The sequence below is a fragment of the Sceloporus occidentalis genome, unplaced genomic scaffold, assembly GCF_023333645.1.
Source record: "Sceloporus occidentalis isolate IW3139 unplaced genomic scaffold, rSceOcc1.0.p SCAF_8, whole genome shotgun sequence".
Classification (NCBI taxonomy): domain Eukaryota; kingdom Metazoa; phylum Chordata; class Lepidosauria; order Squamata; family Phrynosomatidae; genus Sceloporus; species Sceloporus occidentalis.
This window is the reverse complement of record NW_028316988.1, coordinates 8,731,894-8,748,851: the sequence shown is the minus strand read 5'-3', so window position 1 is coordinate 8,748,851 and position 16,958 is coordinate 8,731,894. Positions and strand designations below refer to the sequence as shown.

The window sequence follows — 16,958 nt, the reverse complement described above, 5'->3', positions numbered from 1 at the left end:
GAGTTCTTTTTATAACCGTCACATATATTCTGCAAGGCTTCGTAACGTAACTTCCATATCTGACAATTTGCACAATTGGGGAAATCCATTAGCCTCCAAAGACAACAGTAATGGAAATAGATTAGTTCAGCCAGAAAGAAACTAGCCTTAAAGTGAATAAAATTGGGCTACCAGTACATATATTTATATATCTATCTCTATAAAAAAGTGGCCTCTGAAAAAGAAGTAAATATGCCTTTCTACCTGCTTCTTCCTCACTCTTTCTACTTCTTCATGTTCCTCGTCCAGCCAGGGGGCTACCAACGCGGGGGCCGCAACTACTTGAGTCAGGCTCTTTGGATTGCTAGGCCCGACATGGTTGCTTAGCAACGAGTGTGTTAAAAACAGAGGAGGGGACTACGGCGCGCTTTGTGCAAGGCGAGGGCGGCCATTTTGTCTACTCTCGCAACCTGATTGGCTGACGCTCACCAACGTTCTAACCGCCTGGTCTGCAAGTGACGCGCATGCACAGAGGGCTTGAGTGGGGCTGATTGCAGCTACAAGCTGTAAGTAAAGGTCATTGGTCCCAAAATTAGCTTTTTAAACATTGGACTGCATTGAACCTACATATACTCCTGTGATGGAGAACCTTTTAGCGATCGAGTGCCCAAACTGCAACCCAAACCCCACTTATTTATTGCAAAGTGCCACATCCCTCTGGATTTCTAATGACAAACTCTAATGAAGTCTGTGTTGGGAAGATGGTGTGTGTGCCCAAAGAGAGGGCTCTGAGTGCCACCTCTGGCATGCGTGCCATAGGTTCACCATCACTGATCTATACCAGTGATGATGAACCTTTTAGAGGCTGAGTGTCCAAACTGCAACCCAAAACCCACTTATTTATTGCAAAGTGCCATGTCCCTCTGGCTTTCTAGTAATGAACTCTGGCAAACTGTGCTGGGGCGATGGCACCTGTGCCCACAGAGAGGGCTCTGAGTGCCACCTCTGGCACGCGTGCCATGGGTTCGCCATCACTGTTATACTCTATTAGTAGAGTCCAAGGGAGTTTGTTCCACTGTCGAACAGCCCTTACTCTCAGGAAGTTTCTCCTAATGTTGAGCTGGAATCTCTTTTCCTGGAGCTTGCATCCATTGCTCTGGGTCCTACACTCTGGAGCAGCAGAAAACAAGCTCGCTCCCTCCTCAATATGGCATCCCTTCAAATATTTAAACAGGGCTATCATATCACCTCTTAACCTTCTCTTCTCCAGGCTGAACATCCTCAGCTCCCTCAGCCGTTCCTCATAGGGCTTCATGGTTTCCAGACCCTTCACCATTTTGGTGGCCTTCCTTTGGACACACTCCAGCTTCTCAATGTCCTTTTTGAATTGTTTTGCCCAGAACTGGACACAATATTCCAGGTGAAGCCTGACCAAAGCAGAATAGAGCGGCACTATTACTTCCCTCGATCTAGACACTATACTTCTATTGAGGCAGCCTAATATCGCATTGGCCTTGTTAGCTGCCACATCACACTCTTCACTCATCTTCAACTTGTGGTCTACTTGGACTCCCAGATCCCTTTCACACGCAGTTTCATTCAGCCAGGTGTCGCCCATGATCCTATATCTGTGCATTTCACTTTTCCACCTTAAGTGCAGTACCTTACATTTCTCCGTGTTGAAATTCATTTTGTTAGCTTCGGCCCAGAACTGGGACACAAAGCGGCTTATAAATGAAGAACCCGATTGAAAACGTACAGGTTAGACCCCTGAGATGCAGGCCGGCCAAATGTGCATTTCATGGTTTGCCGGAGATTAGGAATCCTGGTCCAACCAAATCCTTGTAAGATCAAGGAGAATGATGCAATATTATAAATAATAATAATAATAATAATAATGGTGGGAGTTCAGTTCATCAAGACATAGGTGCAAGCATCAGGGCATCGCCATGGTGACTTCTCTCTGGCGGTATGTTTTTTGTTGTCATCCTGGTAGTTTTGTCTTACGGTGGTCTCTCTCTCTCTCTCTCTCTCTCTCTGGAAAGTATGCGCTGATGTGCAGCCTGGCAAATCCTCTCTCTCTTTCTCTCCATCTCTCTCTCTCTATCTCTCTCCCTCCCTCCTTCCCTCCCTTCCTCTGGGTCCTTGCTTTGCAAAACCTCCCAACAACAAGATTGCAAAGAGCTCCAGACAGCTGGCAAGCGGTGGGAAAAGGAGGCAAAGCCAAGGTGAGGCAAAGAAGGCAGCTTTCGAACCTAAGAGTGTGGAGGGAAGAAACTGGGCCAGGGTCTATGCTGGGTCTGTGATGCCAGCTTTTTGGAGGGCATGTTTGCGCATGCCACAGGTTGCTCTGCATCCTTCCCTCCTCTCCATCCTTCTTGAGTCTTTCATTCTCTTTTGGATGTCTTTCAGAGCCAGAGAAAGAGAGATCCAGAGAGCAAAAGAAGTGAGGAAATTGCATGCCATCTCTGACCTGTCCATCTTTTCTGGACCAAACCTGCAATACAGAGTGAAAGATCAGGAGAAGGAGAGATACTAAAAGCTGCCAAGAGGAACCTGCAAAGTTGTTCCTGCTACCTTCCACCTCTTCCTGGCTTCCCTCCTTCCAGAGAAGGTAAGATGCAAAAACAGAAGCTATTCCTATTATTATTATTATTGCTTTTCTTCTTTCGGGGACCAGGAATCTCTCTGCCTGTCCCTTGGAAAGCTCTGTCTTTGAGGAGGAGGGTTCAGTCTGGGTCTGTGTTTCCATTTTGCAGCTTTTGGTCCCCAACCAAAGCACTCTCTAGTTACGCTTTGCACTTCAGTTTTCTCAGTTTGAACACTGAAAGTCAAAAGAAGAAGAAGAAAGCATGTGTTTCTTGGGTGCTGAAATGGCACAAAACCCAACCAAATTGTCCTCTTCCATCAGTTTTTAAGGAAAGCAAAGAGGACGGCCGGATTGGGGAGGTGGGAGCTGAGTTTGCATTGAATCCACCAGGAAAACAATATGTGTCTGTGCATACAGTTAGAAAAAACAGATTAGATGCTGCCAAGCGAACGCAGCCCCAGCTTGTCTGTCACTTCTCTTGACAGATCTGTCTGACCCCTGAATGTTTTGACGTGTGTCTGTAGTGTGACAGTGTGGAAAAGAGGATGAAATTGCAAGAGTTGTGTGACCGAAGCACAGTCTCCGGGAAGGGAAAACGGCAAAGGAGCTGAAGGTCATCCTTGTCCCTCTGTAGCCAAACGTCGGCGGTTTGCCGCTGAGCCATGGCTGTGATTTTGGTAGTGGTCTTTAATGGCTGCAAAGCCACCAGACTCTATGAAACATATATTATTATGCTTCAGTATGATACTTCGTTCAATAAGGTTCATTCTTATGTTTCATATACAGTAAATACAGATTGATGTTATGAAAGGTGACCACCTCATGCATTGTTTCTTCTTGGTTTTCTCTCCATTGTATCATCATTATCATCATCATCATTCCACCTTTTCCGCCAAACTGCAATGCAAGGTGGCTTCCAAAGTGAAAACGCTCACCATATTGTTGGAAATGCAAAAGCAAAAGGGTCAGCTTTGAACTAGGATTATTAACCATTTAAAACATACACGTAAAAAAGGCCGGATGCAATGGCAAACCTCACAGTTGGAAGCAATGCTGCACCCTCTTAGCTGCACTGAGAGGTCTTTTATAAAAAGGCTTTAAAAGTCTTCATCTTAAAAGTAACTCTCCCCTCTCTCCGTCTTTTCCTTGTTATATAAATATTTTAAACTGCTTGGAGGCAGAGATCTGTTCTTAAGGTGATTGAAAATTTTCATTGCATTGTGTTATCTCCGCTTTCTTGATGTGTCTCAGTGACCAAAATCATTCTGAACCCTGGTAGCACTTTCTGACCCTGTCAGGAGGAGTACTTGGGGTGCATCTACACTGTAGAGATAATGCAGTTTGACACCACTTGAAGTGTTGTAGCCCCATCCTATGGAATCCTGGGATCTGCAGTTTTGCAGTGTCCTGAGCCTTCTCTGCCAAAGAAGGCTGGTGCAGCATCAAACTACAGATCTTAGGATTCTGTAGGATGGAGCCATGTCACCTAAAGTGGTGTCAAACTGCATGATTCCTACAGGACAGGTGCACCTTATGAGGAGACACTTGGGGAGTGGGATATCAAAAAGGATGTTGAGAAACTGGAGCCATGTCTCCAAAGGAGGGAGACTAAAATGGTGAAGGGTCTGGAAACCATGAAGCCCTATGAGGAACGGCTGAGGGAGCTGAGGATGTTCAGCCTGGAGAAGAGAAGGTTAAGAGGTGATATGATAGCCCTGTTTAAATATTTGAAGGGATGCCATATTGAGGAGGGAGCAAGCTTGTTTTCTGCTGCTCCAGAGAACAGGACCCAATGGAGCAATGGATGCAAGCTCCAGGAAAAGAGATTCCAGTTCAACATTAGGAGGAACTTCTTGAGAGTAAGAGCCGTTGGACAATAGAAGAGACTTTCTCGGAGGGTGGTGGAGTCTCCTTCTTCAGAGGTTTTTATACAGAAGCTGGATGGCCATCTGTCAATGGGGATGCTTTGTGAGTTCCTGCACGGCAGAATGGGGTTGGACTGGATGGCCCTTGGGGTCTCTTCCAACTCTTTGATTCTATATGTTCAGCCTGGAGAAGAGATGGTGAAGAAGTGATATGATAGCCACGTTTAAACATTTGGAGGGGTGTCATGATGAGGATGGAGCAAGCTTGTTTTCTGCTGCTCCAGAGAATAGGACTCAATGGAGCAATGGATGCAAGCGACAGAAAAAGACATTCCACCTAAAACACGAGGAAGAACGTCCTGATAGTAAGGGCTGTTCGACAGTGGGACGCATTCCCTCAGAGTGTGAAGAATTATCCTTCTTTAGAGAATCTGTGGCTGGCATCTTCAGAGGAAGATCTGAAGTTCTCCAAAGATGCCAGCTGCAGATGCTGGCGAAATGTCAAAAACAAAGTCTTCTAGAACATGACCACATAGCTCGAAAGACCCACAAAAAATCCTATAGTGCTGTCTATTCCTGCATGGCAGAGGGTTGGAGTAGGTGACCCTTGGGGTCCCTTCCAAGGCTAAACTCCGGTGAAGCTGTGACTCCCTGCTTCTGCCGCCATGAACTCCTTGTGCCAGGAACAATGAGTCCCTGCCTGATTTATGGCCCTGCAAGCCATGCGCAGCCCTGCGATAAAGCACTCAGCCTCGATCTTCTCCTCCACATCACAAAGAGGAAATCAGATCATTAAAGAAGTTAGATGACCCTCTTGGCGCATCCGTCAAAAGCAAACCCGCTGACAAATGGCACACAGTTGGCATCAGTTGTTTCCCCCCCCCCCCCCCATTTTCTTTGTTGTGTCATGCATTTTCAGTCTCATTTCTCTGTTTGGTGGCCTCTCCTTTGCAAATGTTCAAGGCAGGAAACAAAATATAGGAACCTGTCTTATTCCAAGCTGGATTCTTGGCCCATTTTACTAAGGGGCAGAGGGTTTTGTTTCATTTTTTAAATAAGTCACACAATAGCAATTGTATCCTTCAACAGAATAAAAGGAAGAGCACATCACATTTGGTCTTAAAACCAATTGTTTTCTTTTAAAAAGTGACTACAAGAAATGCGCAAGCCACAATATCGTCTGCATGTTTCGGTCGAGTTTCCGCCCTTCCATACATTTTGCGTGAGAGGAGAAACAACGTCAGAATTGTTGCTGGCAAAGTCAAAGTATGCAAACCAAGTACCAATAATAATAATAATAATAATAATAATAATAATAATAATATTTATTTGTATAGCGCCATAGGATTTACATAGCGCTTTACGAAGGAGGGAGAACAACAACCCAAAACAGAAACAAAAGCCTGCCTACGGTGCACAATCTAAAACCACAAACAAGACTATAAAATTATGGTAATGAAATAGTTGATATTCTTCTGAATCCAGCTATTCCTGGGATGTCTCACGATTGCGTTTGGATTGCCTTCCATTTGCGTACGACGTCATTTGAAAATCTTTTGCGAAATTACGTGAAATACCTTGGATGGTCCCGGATTAACCTTTGGTTAACCTTCCAATTCCCCCCGTGTGATAAAGTCCTATGTCTTTGAATCAGACTACCAAATGCATAATGGCGCATCACTTGCATGTGCTTTAGGTATGTGCAGGGAAGACAAAGCCATGGTGTAATTCCAATACATGCCGATATTGCAGCCACAAGGTTGTGAGTTCAATCCCAAGCAGGGCTCCAGGGTCCACTCAGCCTTCCATCCTTTCATAGGTTATGATGAGTGCCCAGCTTGTTGGGGGCAATTGGTTTAACATTGTAAACCGCTTAGGGAGTGTTCGTCCACTGATCAGCGGTATAGAAATGTACTTGCTATTGCTATTGCTTTTGGGGTGGAGGGGTCCATGGAGCCAAGTGGCTCTGGAAAGGATCTGGAGGCTATGGGCCCATTATAATGAAGGCAGTATCAAAGTGCTCTAACTATATAGTATGGTCAGAAATGTTACCACATGCCACATACTCTCAGAGCATGGCAGAGTCTCCTTCTTTGGATGCTTTAAAAAGGGGCTAGATGGCCATGTGTCAAGGGTGATTTGAGTGTGTCTTCCTGCATGGCAGAATGAGGTTGGATTAGATGACCCTTGGGGTTTCGCCTGATTCTGTGATTCCCGATCATTGTCTGTGAATCTTTTCCAGTGACAACCAAGAAGAAAGATGCCGGGGCTGATCAACCGGACGACCAACACTGCCCTCCCTCTCACAGCCTCAGAGGTCACTTCATGTGTCAGCGGCTACGCTTTCGGGATGACCGCCTCTCTGATCTATGGCAACTCAGAGACCCATCCTTTTGAAGGTAAGAGGGGACGATGGTCACACGTGAGCTATTGGGTAGCTATTGGGGAAGGGGATCATGACATAGTTGTTGTTGTTGTTGTTGTTTTGTTGCTGTGCACCTTCTAGCCACTTCTCACTTATGGCAACCCTAAGGGGAAAACTCATGGAGTTTTCTGGGGCTGAGAGTGTGTGACTTGCCCAAGGTCTATGGCCTAGCACATAACTGAACCTTGGTCTCCATTGAGTCTGGATCCAATGCTCAGACCACTACACCACATTGCTTCTCACCATGATATCCCTGAGTGCTTTTAAGTATATGTTTGCATTGGATTTTTAAGAGTATGGTTACAAGGAAGGAAGGAAGGAAGGAAGGAAGGAAGGAAGGAAGGAAAGAAGGAAGGAAGGAAGGGTACATAGGACAGGAACATGGGACACAACATATCAGGTGAAGTCTGACCAATGCAGAATAGAATGGGATTACTAGTTCTCTTGATCTGGAAAACTACAGTCCTGTTAATGCAACACAGAATTGCATTTGCCTTTTTGGTTGCTGCATCGCACTGTTGATTCACGTTTAGTTTGCGGTCTATTAAGGCTCATCGATCTTTTTTGCATGCACTGTTTTCAAGGCATGTGTTGCCCAGCCTATAATTGTGCAATTCATTTTCCCCCTGTCTGGTTGTAGTACTTTGCATTTGTCTCTGTTGAAATTAATTTTGCATGCTCCGTTCTGCCAGAGCATGAGTGAATGGTGTTTCTGTCCTGTTTGTGGGACTGGGGCCAAGAGAGTTACTTTTCTTAGAGTTCATCTACACTGTACAAATAACACAGTTTGACACCGCCTTAATGGCCATGGCTCAATGCTGTGAAATTCTGGGATTTGTCATTTTGTGAGATATTTTGCCTACATTGTCAGAAAGCTCTGGTGCCACAACAGACTGAAATCCTAGGATCCCATAGCATTGAGCGATGACAGTCAAAGCAGTGTAGCACTGGATTAATCCTGAAGCGTGGCATCATCTCCTGAATTACAGACATAACCCGGGTCAAGAGTTGTCTCTTACTGTGCTCTCCAAATGCCCCACCTCTGACTGTTTATCCAAACTGTGACAAGGTTTTGTTTCCATTGCTCATCTCAAAAAGACTCCTTTTCGTTTGCAGGCCTCTTTGTGTATCCGCTGGATGAATACACAACTGTGGTTGGCTTCGAAGCTGTTATTTCAGAGCGGGTTGTGACCGTGCAAATCAAAGACAAGGCCAGGATAGACGACAACTACTTTGACTGTTGCAGCCTCCCCAACGGCCGCACGCCGGATGAAGGTGACCAGATCATCGTTCCGGGAAACTCCATCTGGGTCAGGCCTCCAGATTGTAATATCTTCGATGGCTGACAAAGTTTATAGGATCCAGTTATTTGGATACGTCTTGCCCTAGAAGTGGGAATACACTGGGCCCTCCACATTTGCTGGAATCAGGGATGCAGGACCACCATAAAAGTAGAAAATAAATGTAAAAGCTATATGTTTTTTAACCTGAGAGAACAACTCTTTGGAAATCTCTAGGTCCTCCAGCACAACATCTGCTGGAAGTGACCATTGAATTGTGATGGAGGACCTATAAATGCCTAGAGAGGTGTTCTAGGTCCTCCGGCGCAACCTTTGACCATAACATTCTGCTGGAGGACCTAGAGATGCCTCATCTTAGTCCAATCTGCAAATAGTTAAATCCGCAAAGGTAAAATCTTAAAAATGTGGAGGATTGTCTCTAATTGCAGACCTTTCCCAGAGTTCTTTTGGTGCTGGACACTGACATGCATTAATAATGATTGATAAATAATTAATAATAATAATAATAATTACTGCTATAGCTTAAGCTTCATTAATGGGAAAAGATGAAGCGAGATGTTTTCCAGCCCTTTTGCTGAGGAGGTCCAGCATCCCTTCACAGCCAAATGGTAGAACCGAGACCCCAAAAAGATCCTACCCAGACTTATCCCTTGGCCAGGAATCAAATAAAATCCCCATTGTTGGCAGCTAAGTTGGGGTCTGTGGCCAATGGAAGATGGGACCCCAAGGGTTACAATATAGTGCAAAAGTAAACAAAGAAAATCAAAGTATGCAAGTGTGAACCATCATCTGCCAACAGCTATGAGAATGGTGCATGCAGAGAAAAAATCACTCCTTTTTCCTATCCTTAAGCTGCAAAAAGTACCCAACACGGTCAATAATGCAAATGAATCCTTTCACTCCCTTTTCACTCTTTTCTGGTCTCCTTTGGCCTAGGACGCATTGTGTTGGACGAAGACCTGGAGCGGATCGTCTTTGTGGCCAACGTGGGCATCGTGGCCCCCCAGGAAAGCGTGTCCATCTGCATCAGCACTTCTTCGGAGCTGCAAACCCTCCCCAGCGGGGCTGTCAGGGTGATCCTTCCTCCCGTCTGTGTTCCCAAAGTCCCCCAAAACAGCACCGAGGCGGCTGCTTCCAACCTTTCCGGACACCACCTTCGCTTGTAAGGAGTCACCAAGAGAGAGGATGACGCCCCTCTCATGGCTTTTCATAGTTTTGTATTCTTTTAATATGATGGTGGTGATGATGAGCATGGTCATCATTTATTTATATAGCGCCATCCATGTGCATGATGCTTTGCGAGCAGAATAAAGCATTTCATAACTGTTTCAATAATATACTAGAATGCAATACTAAAATACCATGCAAAGAAAAAGATGCACAAACACAAAATGCAACATAGCCAGCACAGATGACCAGTTATCATACTGTATAATTAATCCTTTTGACATTTTTACTGTTAGGTTTTAATTGATTTTTCTTCTACAAGCTGCCTTGGGCCCTGCACCAGGAGACAAGTGGCATATAAATGAAATAGATAAATGCCCCAGAGTGAAATCCCAACCCCAGGAGATTAGGCCAGGGATTAGGAGACAGGAAGAGAAATCTTTGTTAACGCCAAATGTAATCCCACATTTGTAAACCTTTCCAAATTGGAGAGAAACTCTGGGAAGATGCCATGGGGTGATCCTAGTGTCTTGGTCACTTTGGTCACTCTCTGGTGAGCCTGAAAACATTCATGCAACAAATGATTTCTTCTTTGGTAGAGACCGGCATTATTGTGGTTCTGCAACAACAGACCAACCTGGGAGGTTCTGTCTGGCCCGTCTTCTGGAAACCGAGGCCACCAACCCTACGGAATACGACTTCAGTTTCTACTTGGAGATCCGTGGGCCATGTCTCCTTGCAGGTATGTCCAGGTTGACATTGAATGAGGAGGTCCAATTTCGGTGTGAGATGGCTGGCAGGACTAATTCAAAGTGATTGAGGATTTTTTTTAATTATGTAGGTAAGCCCACAGTATTATTGAATATAGGGATGTTATGGAGTCATAAATCTAGGTTACAAATCCATAACGGCAATACTAAAACCAGTTGCATACTTCTTACTTATTGTCATTGTTGCGCTTTCCTGCTTCTCCTTTTTTTACACGGCATCCAGAATAATACTGTGTGAGTTCATCAACATCACACATGCTAGGGATGTAAATCTCGACACTTTGTCATCCCATAATAAATAAATAGAATGCCCTCCTCCCCAAAATCTTAATCGTGAGAAGAATCCTGGTTCCAGTCTTGGAAAGATTGTATTTGCTTCATCAATGCCATAGCTATGTATATCTTGCCTTGGTTGGTGGTTGGAGAAGATGGATGTTTAGGTTGCTTCTTATGGTACAATATTTTGACCTCTTATCTTAACCCTCTGGCTTTCCCAAACAGGAGTCGAGAGCCCGACACATGAGATCCGTGCAGACGCCGAACCGTCGGCTAGATCCGCCAAGAGCATTGTGATCACTCTGGCCAACAAGCATACCTTTGACCGTCCAGTGGAGATCTTGATTCATCCAAGCGGTACGTGGGTCCTTCTCCACATCAGGTTGCCAACAGAGGTGTGAAGGCTCTTCTTCCCAGAGGTCCATCTTTCTCTGGGTGATACAGAGAACTGGTATATTTCATACACTATAACTCCAAACTGGAGAACTGTAGGGATGTGGCCATCTTGAGTCTTAATCTGGTTCACTGATCTTCCCTCACCCCTTTCTCTGTGATGGAGTGGCCAACTGAGGAGGAGACATGGACCATTCCCTCCATGTATCAGTCCAAACTGTTGCGTTTCACATGCCAGAGGGAACATCGTGTCACTTCTGGTTGCCATTATGGCTCACGTTTGGTCCCTTTTTGTTGTTTTGGGTAGGCTCTTGAGTAGGCAAGGGCCATCCAGTCCAACCCCATTCTGCCATGCAGGAACTCTCAATCAAAGCATCCCCACTGACAAATGGCCATCCAGCCTCTGAAATGCCATGATAGGGTCAACTATCACTCTGAGTCAGAAACTACTTGAAGGCACACAACACCAAAAGTCAAAGCCCAATGGATGGCACGTTGCAACAAAATGGAAGCCAGTAGGGAACAAGGGAGACTGCACTATTACAGGTGGATTTTTCCCATCAAGGAAGCCAAGGCTGCTCTGAGTGGATTTATTCCATCACGATTTGGATCTGTTCCACCAAGAAAGCCAAGGCTGCCCTGAATTTGCAGGATAATGGATGTCCAAGGATCTTGGAGGTCTCATCCATAGGGCTGCCATGAGTTGAGTCATCTTGATAGCAGTTCATAACAACAAACCATCACTATTCTTATCTCATCCTCTTCTGTCCCCTCCACTATTTCTTCCCTCTCATCTCTTTCTCAGAACCTCACATGCCTCACATTTTAATGGAAGAGGGTGACATGTCCCCCATTGAGTATGAGCAACACCTGAAGGGGAGGAACGATTTTATTAAGGGAATTAAGAAGGACCCAAGTGCCGAGAAAAAGGTGAGGAGGAGGATGTGAAAATGGATGCTCTGCCTGGGGCATTCTGGGAAATGGTCTGTTGGGTGCTTTGCTAGCAGTGGCTTTGGGGGGAATTGTCTGCCAGGACAACCATGGGTTGGTGCCAACTGGTATCCAACCCCACTCATGTTGGGATTTCATTATGCAACTGGTATGATTCTGAACAGAAAACCCAAATTCTTTCTTTGCAACACTTCCTGAAGCACAAAGACTCCTTGAATTGCCTTGTGGCTGTCTTTTATTATTCCTGATTGTATTCTTCCTAGATGTTGGGAAAGCCCTCCTTTGCCCAGGAGATGAAAAAGCAGATTAATACATAGGTTTTTTGTGGGGGGTTTTGGGGCTATATGGCCATGTTCTAGAAGACTTTATTCCTGACGTTTCACCAGCATCTGTGGCTGGCATCTTCAGAGAATGCTGGCATGGAAGAGGTATATATCCACTTTCTTCCAGGTTAGCATTTTCTGAAGATGCCAGCCACAGATGCTGGCGAAACATCAGGAATAAACTCTTAGGTGTTGGTGATGACCTATAAAGCCCTAAATGGCTTGGGCCCAGGATACCTGAAGGACCGCCTCTCCCCATACATTCCGTCCCGCACCCTCAGAACATCTGGGCAGCAACTACTTAGGGTTCCCGGGGCCAGGCTTGTCTCCACTACCAGGAAGACATTTTCCATCGCCGCCCCGGCCCTTTGGAACACGCTGCCCATAGAGCTCCGCTCGGCCACCTCCCTGGCCCAATTTAAAAAGGATCTGAAGACCTTCCTTTTTGGCAATGCATTCCCCGATTAAGATGTCCTACGGACCTCCTTCCTCTTCACTGGCAAGGGGACTGGCTAACTCGGGGCTTTTCTGTTTTTATTGTAATGTTTTTGATGTTTTAATGTAATGTTTTTAAAATGTTGTAAACCGCCCTGATCTGAGGAAGGGCGGTATATAAATAAAAATTTTATTTTTTTATTATTATTTTATTATTATAGAACATGGCCACAGAGCCCAAAAAACCCACAAAAAATTATGGATGCCAGCCACAAAAGCCTCCGACTTCAAATTAATACAGTTGGCCCTCCATATCCATGGATATTTTACTCAAGCATCCATGGATTGAAACCGTTCCAAAAGTATATATAAATTCCAAAAAGCAAACCTTGAGTTTGCCATCTTATATAAGGGGCAGCATTTTATTGCTCCGTTGTATTGAATGGGACTTGAGCATCCATGGATTTTGATATCCACGGGAGGAACCAAACCCCAGCGAATGCCAGGGGTCTGCTGTATACTCTTTTATATCCCTAGCAGTTGATCGCTGCAGCGACATCCTCTCCAAAATGGGGGGACAGATTGCTTTCTGGCCCTGACCTATTGGCTATCAAGTTGGCCTTTTGCTTATATCTATTTAAGTCTTGGAGCGTCAGTGCGAAATGGCAATTAATGCCTTTCTCTTTGGCGGGCGGCTCATTAGCTATTGGGATTCTGTGGCACAAACATCCCCAGGAGTCAGCGGAGGGCTAATCGGTTTTTATTAGCCGAGGCTGTAATTGGATAATAGACCAAGGGAGGAGGGCATGCAAACCTGGCAAATGTCACAGAGGTCCTCGCCAAGGGATGGAGCAGGAAAGGAAACGGAAAAGATGGCATTGCAAGAATAACCAAGGGCATGGTTTGAAACAGGGGTGAGCAATAGGAGGGTGCATGCCATTCTTTCCGAAACATAAATATTTCATTCCAAAATGACCTCTAGGGACAATGGTATTTCCACCCCATTTGGGGACCCCGGTCCTACAAGAGGGTCAAAATCCTTTTGCAAAGCTTTGCAAAAGAAACAAAACAGAATATGTTTTGCAAAAAAAAAAAAAACCCCAAACCCCAAAAATGGTGTAAGTCAAGGAAAGACACCTAGATTAAACTATGTTGAGAAAAGTATTAGACTGCATCTGCATTGCGCTTTGACACGGCTTTAGCTGCCATGGCTTAGCTTAGTGCTGTGGGATCCTGGGATTTGCAGTTTGCTGTGACCCCAGAACTCTCTGATGGAGAACGCGAAATAGCTGCAAAACGATTATGGCACTGAACCATGCCAGTTAAAGTGATGTCAAACTGCATTGATTCTGCAGTAGAGATGCAGCCATCATCTGCAGTCCTGCTTAATCCTGTGCCTTCTCACTTTTCCAGCTGTGTTTAAAATGTCCTAGTTTCTCTCCCTTCCTCCCGCTTTCTCCTTCACCTTCCTTCATTTTGTGGCAAACTGAGCTTAAAGTTGTCTCTTGCAGACAGAGATCATCCGGAAGCGGCTCCACAAGGACATCCCTCACCATCCGGTGGTCATGCTGAACTTCTGCCCCGACCTGAAGACTGTCCGTCCAAACCTGAGGAGCACCCAAGGAGAGTTCATTTTTCTCGTCGACCGCAGTGGAAGCATGAGCGGTGTCAACATCAACCGCGTCAAGGTAAGAAACCAAGACTGCAAATGGGACATCTTACGGATTGGAAAAGCAGGCTCCGTAGATGCCCAGGGTTATATATGGGCAGCTGGAAAGAGAAGTGAGATGCCAGTGTCACACAATTCAGGGATGGCTGTTGTCTGTGGTGGCAATTAACCTAGCTTGGACATATGGAAATAGAGTGTGTTGTTGTTGTTGTTGTTGTTGCATCCCCAGATGCTGGGGTACTTCTGAAAACCATTCAGAAAATCCCCCTCAAATGCATGAAAATAGACAAATTTTCATGCATTTGAGGGGGGGTTTTCTGAATGATTTGGGTGCTAAAATTTCCCCCCCAAATTCCTTTTTAAACAAAATTGTGGGGTTCATGGGTCTGGGGATAGACTACACAATTGGGGTGCCCATCAGCATGTAATTCTTGTCCATTTTAATAATTTCAACAGTATTGTTTTATTGATATTGTTTACAGTTACGATTTATCGGTTACGGTGGGTGGGTGGGTTTCTGGGACATTGTCTTTTATAGTATTTTAGTGTTTTAATGTTGTTAGCCACCTTGATCTTAATGGAGAGGCGGGGCATGAACACATATTATTATTATTATTATTATTATTATTATTATTATTATTAAAGTAGGTTGAGCATTGGGCTAAGACTCCAGGTTCAAATTCCGACTCAGCCATGGAAACCTATTGGGTGGCTTTGAGCGAGTCACACTCTCTCAGCCTCGGCGGAAGGCAATGGCAACCCATGTCTGGAGAAACTTGCCAAGGAAACCCATGATATAAGTCGGAAAGGACTTGAAGGCACAACAATTGCGGGTTGACTTGGAGAGAACTGTGTGTTTTTTTGTGCCAGTGTTTTGCAAAGCAAAGCTCATTATCTGTAGCAGATGCATTAAAATGCTTTGCACGTTTCCCAGTGCCCTCTTGTGCCAATACCTTTTTGTCTCCTCATCCGCCAAGACAGAGAGACAGAGCGCATCACTCTTTTCTGATGAAGAAGGGGTGACTCATCATCGTCGGTTCATTAATCCTTCATTGGAAACCTACTTGTCTCTCATTCAGCTGAGTGTCTCTTGTGAGTCCTCCTTTGGAGACTGCGGGGATGTCATCCCCGCAACGGCGCATAATGTCGCTTAATCCGCTCTTTTGGCTGCAACCTTCCTCTTGGCATCTGGAGAGCCCTTAAACTCTGCTCAAAGGCACATTATTTCAGCTCCGGTTTAGGCCTTGGCTTCCATCACTGTGTGTCGGAGGAAAGCCTTCCCGCCCCTCCAAGAGCTCAATGACAACCAAACAACGTGTTTTGTCTGTGCATTGCCTGCCTTCCAGTCATTTCCAACGTATGGCAGCCGTAATGCTGGGTTTGCTTGGCAGGATTTGTTTGAAGGATGGCTTGCCGTTTCCATTCCCTGAGGCTGAGAGAGTGTGACATGCCCAAGTTCACCCAGTGGGTTTCATGGCATCCAAAATAGACAGTACGTAACATGAAGGTACATTTCTTTTCGACCTGTGCATTGCCAGTGCAGTTAAAGGGTGCATCTACACTGTGGAACTAATGCGGTTCGACACCCCTTGACATGCTGTCGCTCCATCCGATGGATTCCTGGGATTTGTAGTTTTGCCTTCTCTGCCAAAGGGTGCCGGTGCCGCACAAAACTGCACATCCCAGGCTCTTGTCAGATGGCATCATGGCAATGAAAGTGGTATCAAACGGCATTACTTCTACAGTGCAGATGCTCCCTAGGGCCACTGGATAAATGTAGAAGAGATTTCAACCTCTCTCCTTTAAAAATAGTATCATATTCTCAGGATAGGTTCCAGCTTGTTAATATGCTTCTGGATCATGTCTAAGTGTTTACAAGTATCATTTTGAATCTTAAAGTCCATCATATCTATATCTATATCTATATCTCTAGATCTAGATAGATAGATAGATGATAGATAGATAGATAGATAGGTTTTTAATACCTTTGCCTGATAAAGAAGCCAGCAGAGCTTCGAAAGCTTGCAACAAGTACATTATGCATTTTGCTTGGCCCAAGAAACGTATCCTAGTTTTGTGGATTTTGGATGTTATTGGACTTTGCTATATAGCCAACATGGCTACCCCTGGATATAATAGTAATAATAGTAATAAATAGTAATAATAGTAATAAATAATTTGGATTGAGGCGGGGTTACAACCCGATAAAAACACATATGATTACAATCAATAAGATGCAGTGAATCCAATCCAATACATCACTTATACAATAATAATGTCAGATAAAGCTAACTTATCATAGTATGACAGTTTTGCAACAGTAGGATTACACAGAATCATTGTCGAGGATTAATGGATGGATATCCTAAACAGGGCCAGATGGGAATATATGGAATGGATATATATGGAAACATATATATGTTTCCATTATATATGGTTTGCTTAATAATTAAACTCTTTAAGTTTTGTTTTTAACCATTCCAATAGATATCTACATTAGACCGAATAAAAAGCTATGTGATATGTGCATCCCCCACATTTTTCTCAGCTTGGGACCCGCGCAAGCGTGCAAAAGTCAGAACGGAGAGAAACAAATATTCCCATTGCTGAAACCGAAACCCAAGTCAAAATGAAATTGAATTGTCGGTAGAATTAAAAGCAATTCAAAAGCACACTCATTAAGAAATTACAAATGCAGACGGCACAAATGCCATAGAAAAAGGCTTTATAACAGTCAGCTCCCAAAGGCTTGAGTTTTTGCATTTTTTAAATTACAGAGAAATTGAAAACGGAAAAGGAGGAGGGAGCGGATGG

The 16,958-nt window shown here is 44.6% G+C and overlaps 1 protein-coding gene across 3 annotated transcripts in view; it reads left to right on the top strand.

Annotated features, from left to right (window-relative positions):
* The window catches only part of VWA5B1 (von Willebrand factor A domain containing 5B1), a 37,462-nt gene that overhangs the window by 118 nt on the left and 20,386 nt on the right, over positions 1-16,958 (top strand). Inside the window, exons 1-9 of one of the 3 annotated variants that reach the window (XM_089534439.1) lie at positions 52-545; positions 2,392-2,593; positions 6,677-6,833; positions 7,976-8,134; positions 9,097-9,322; positions 9,927-10,069; positions 10,599-10,730; positions 11,572-11,696; positions 13,987-14,163. In XM_089534439.1, the coding sequence (XP_089390565.1) occupies positions 6,695-6,833; positions 7,976-8,134; positions 9,097-9,322; positions 9,927-10,069; positions 10,599-10,730; positions 11,572-11,696; positions 13,987-14,163 (1,101 nt within the window). In that variant the 5' untranslated portion in view covers positions 52-545; positions 2,392-2,593; positions 6,677-6,694. Of the gene's footprint in view, positions 1-51; positions 546-2,063; positions 2,208-2,391; positions 2,594-6,676; positions 6,834-7,975; positions 8,135-9,096; positions 9,323-9,926; positions 10,070-10,598; positions 10,731-11,571; positions 11,697-13,986; positions 14,164-16,958 lie in introns of those variants that run through there. The other 2 variants (XM_089534441.1, XM_089534440.1) reach the window with 2 other exon arrangements.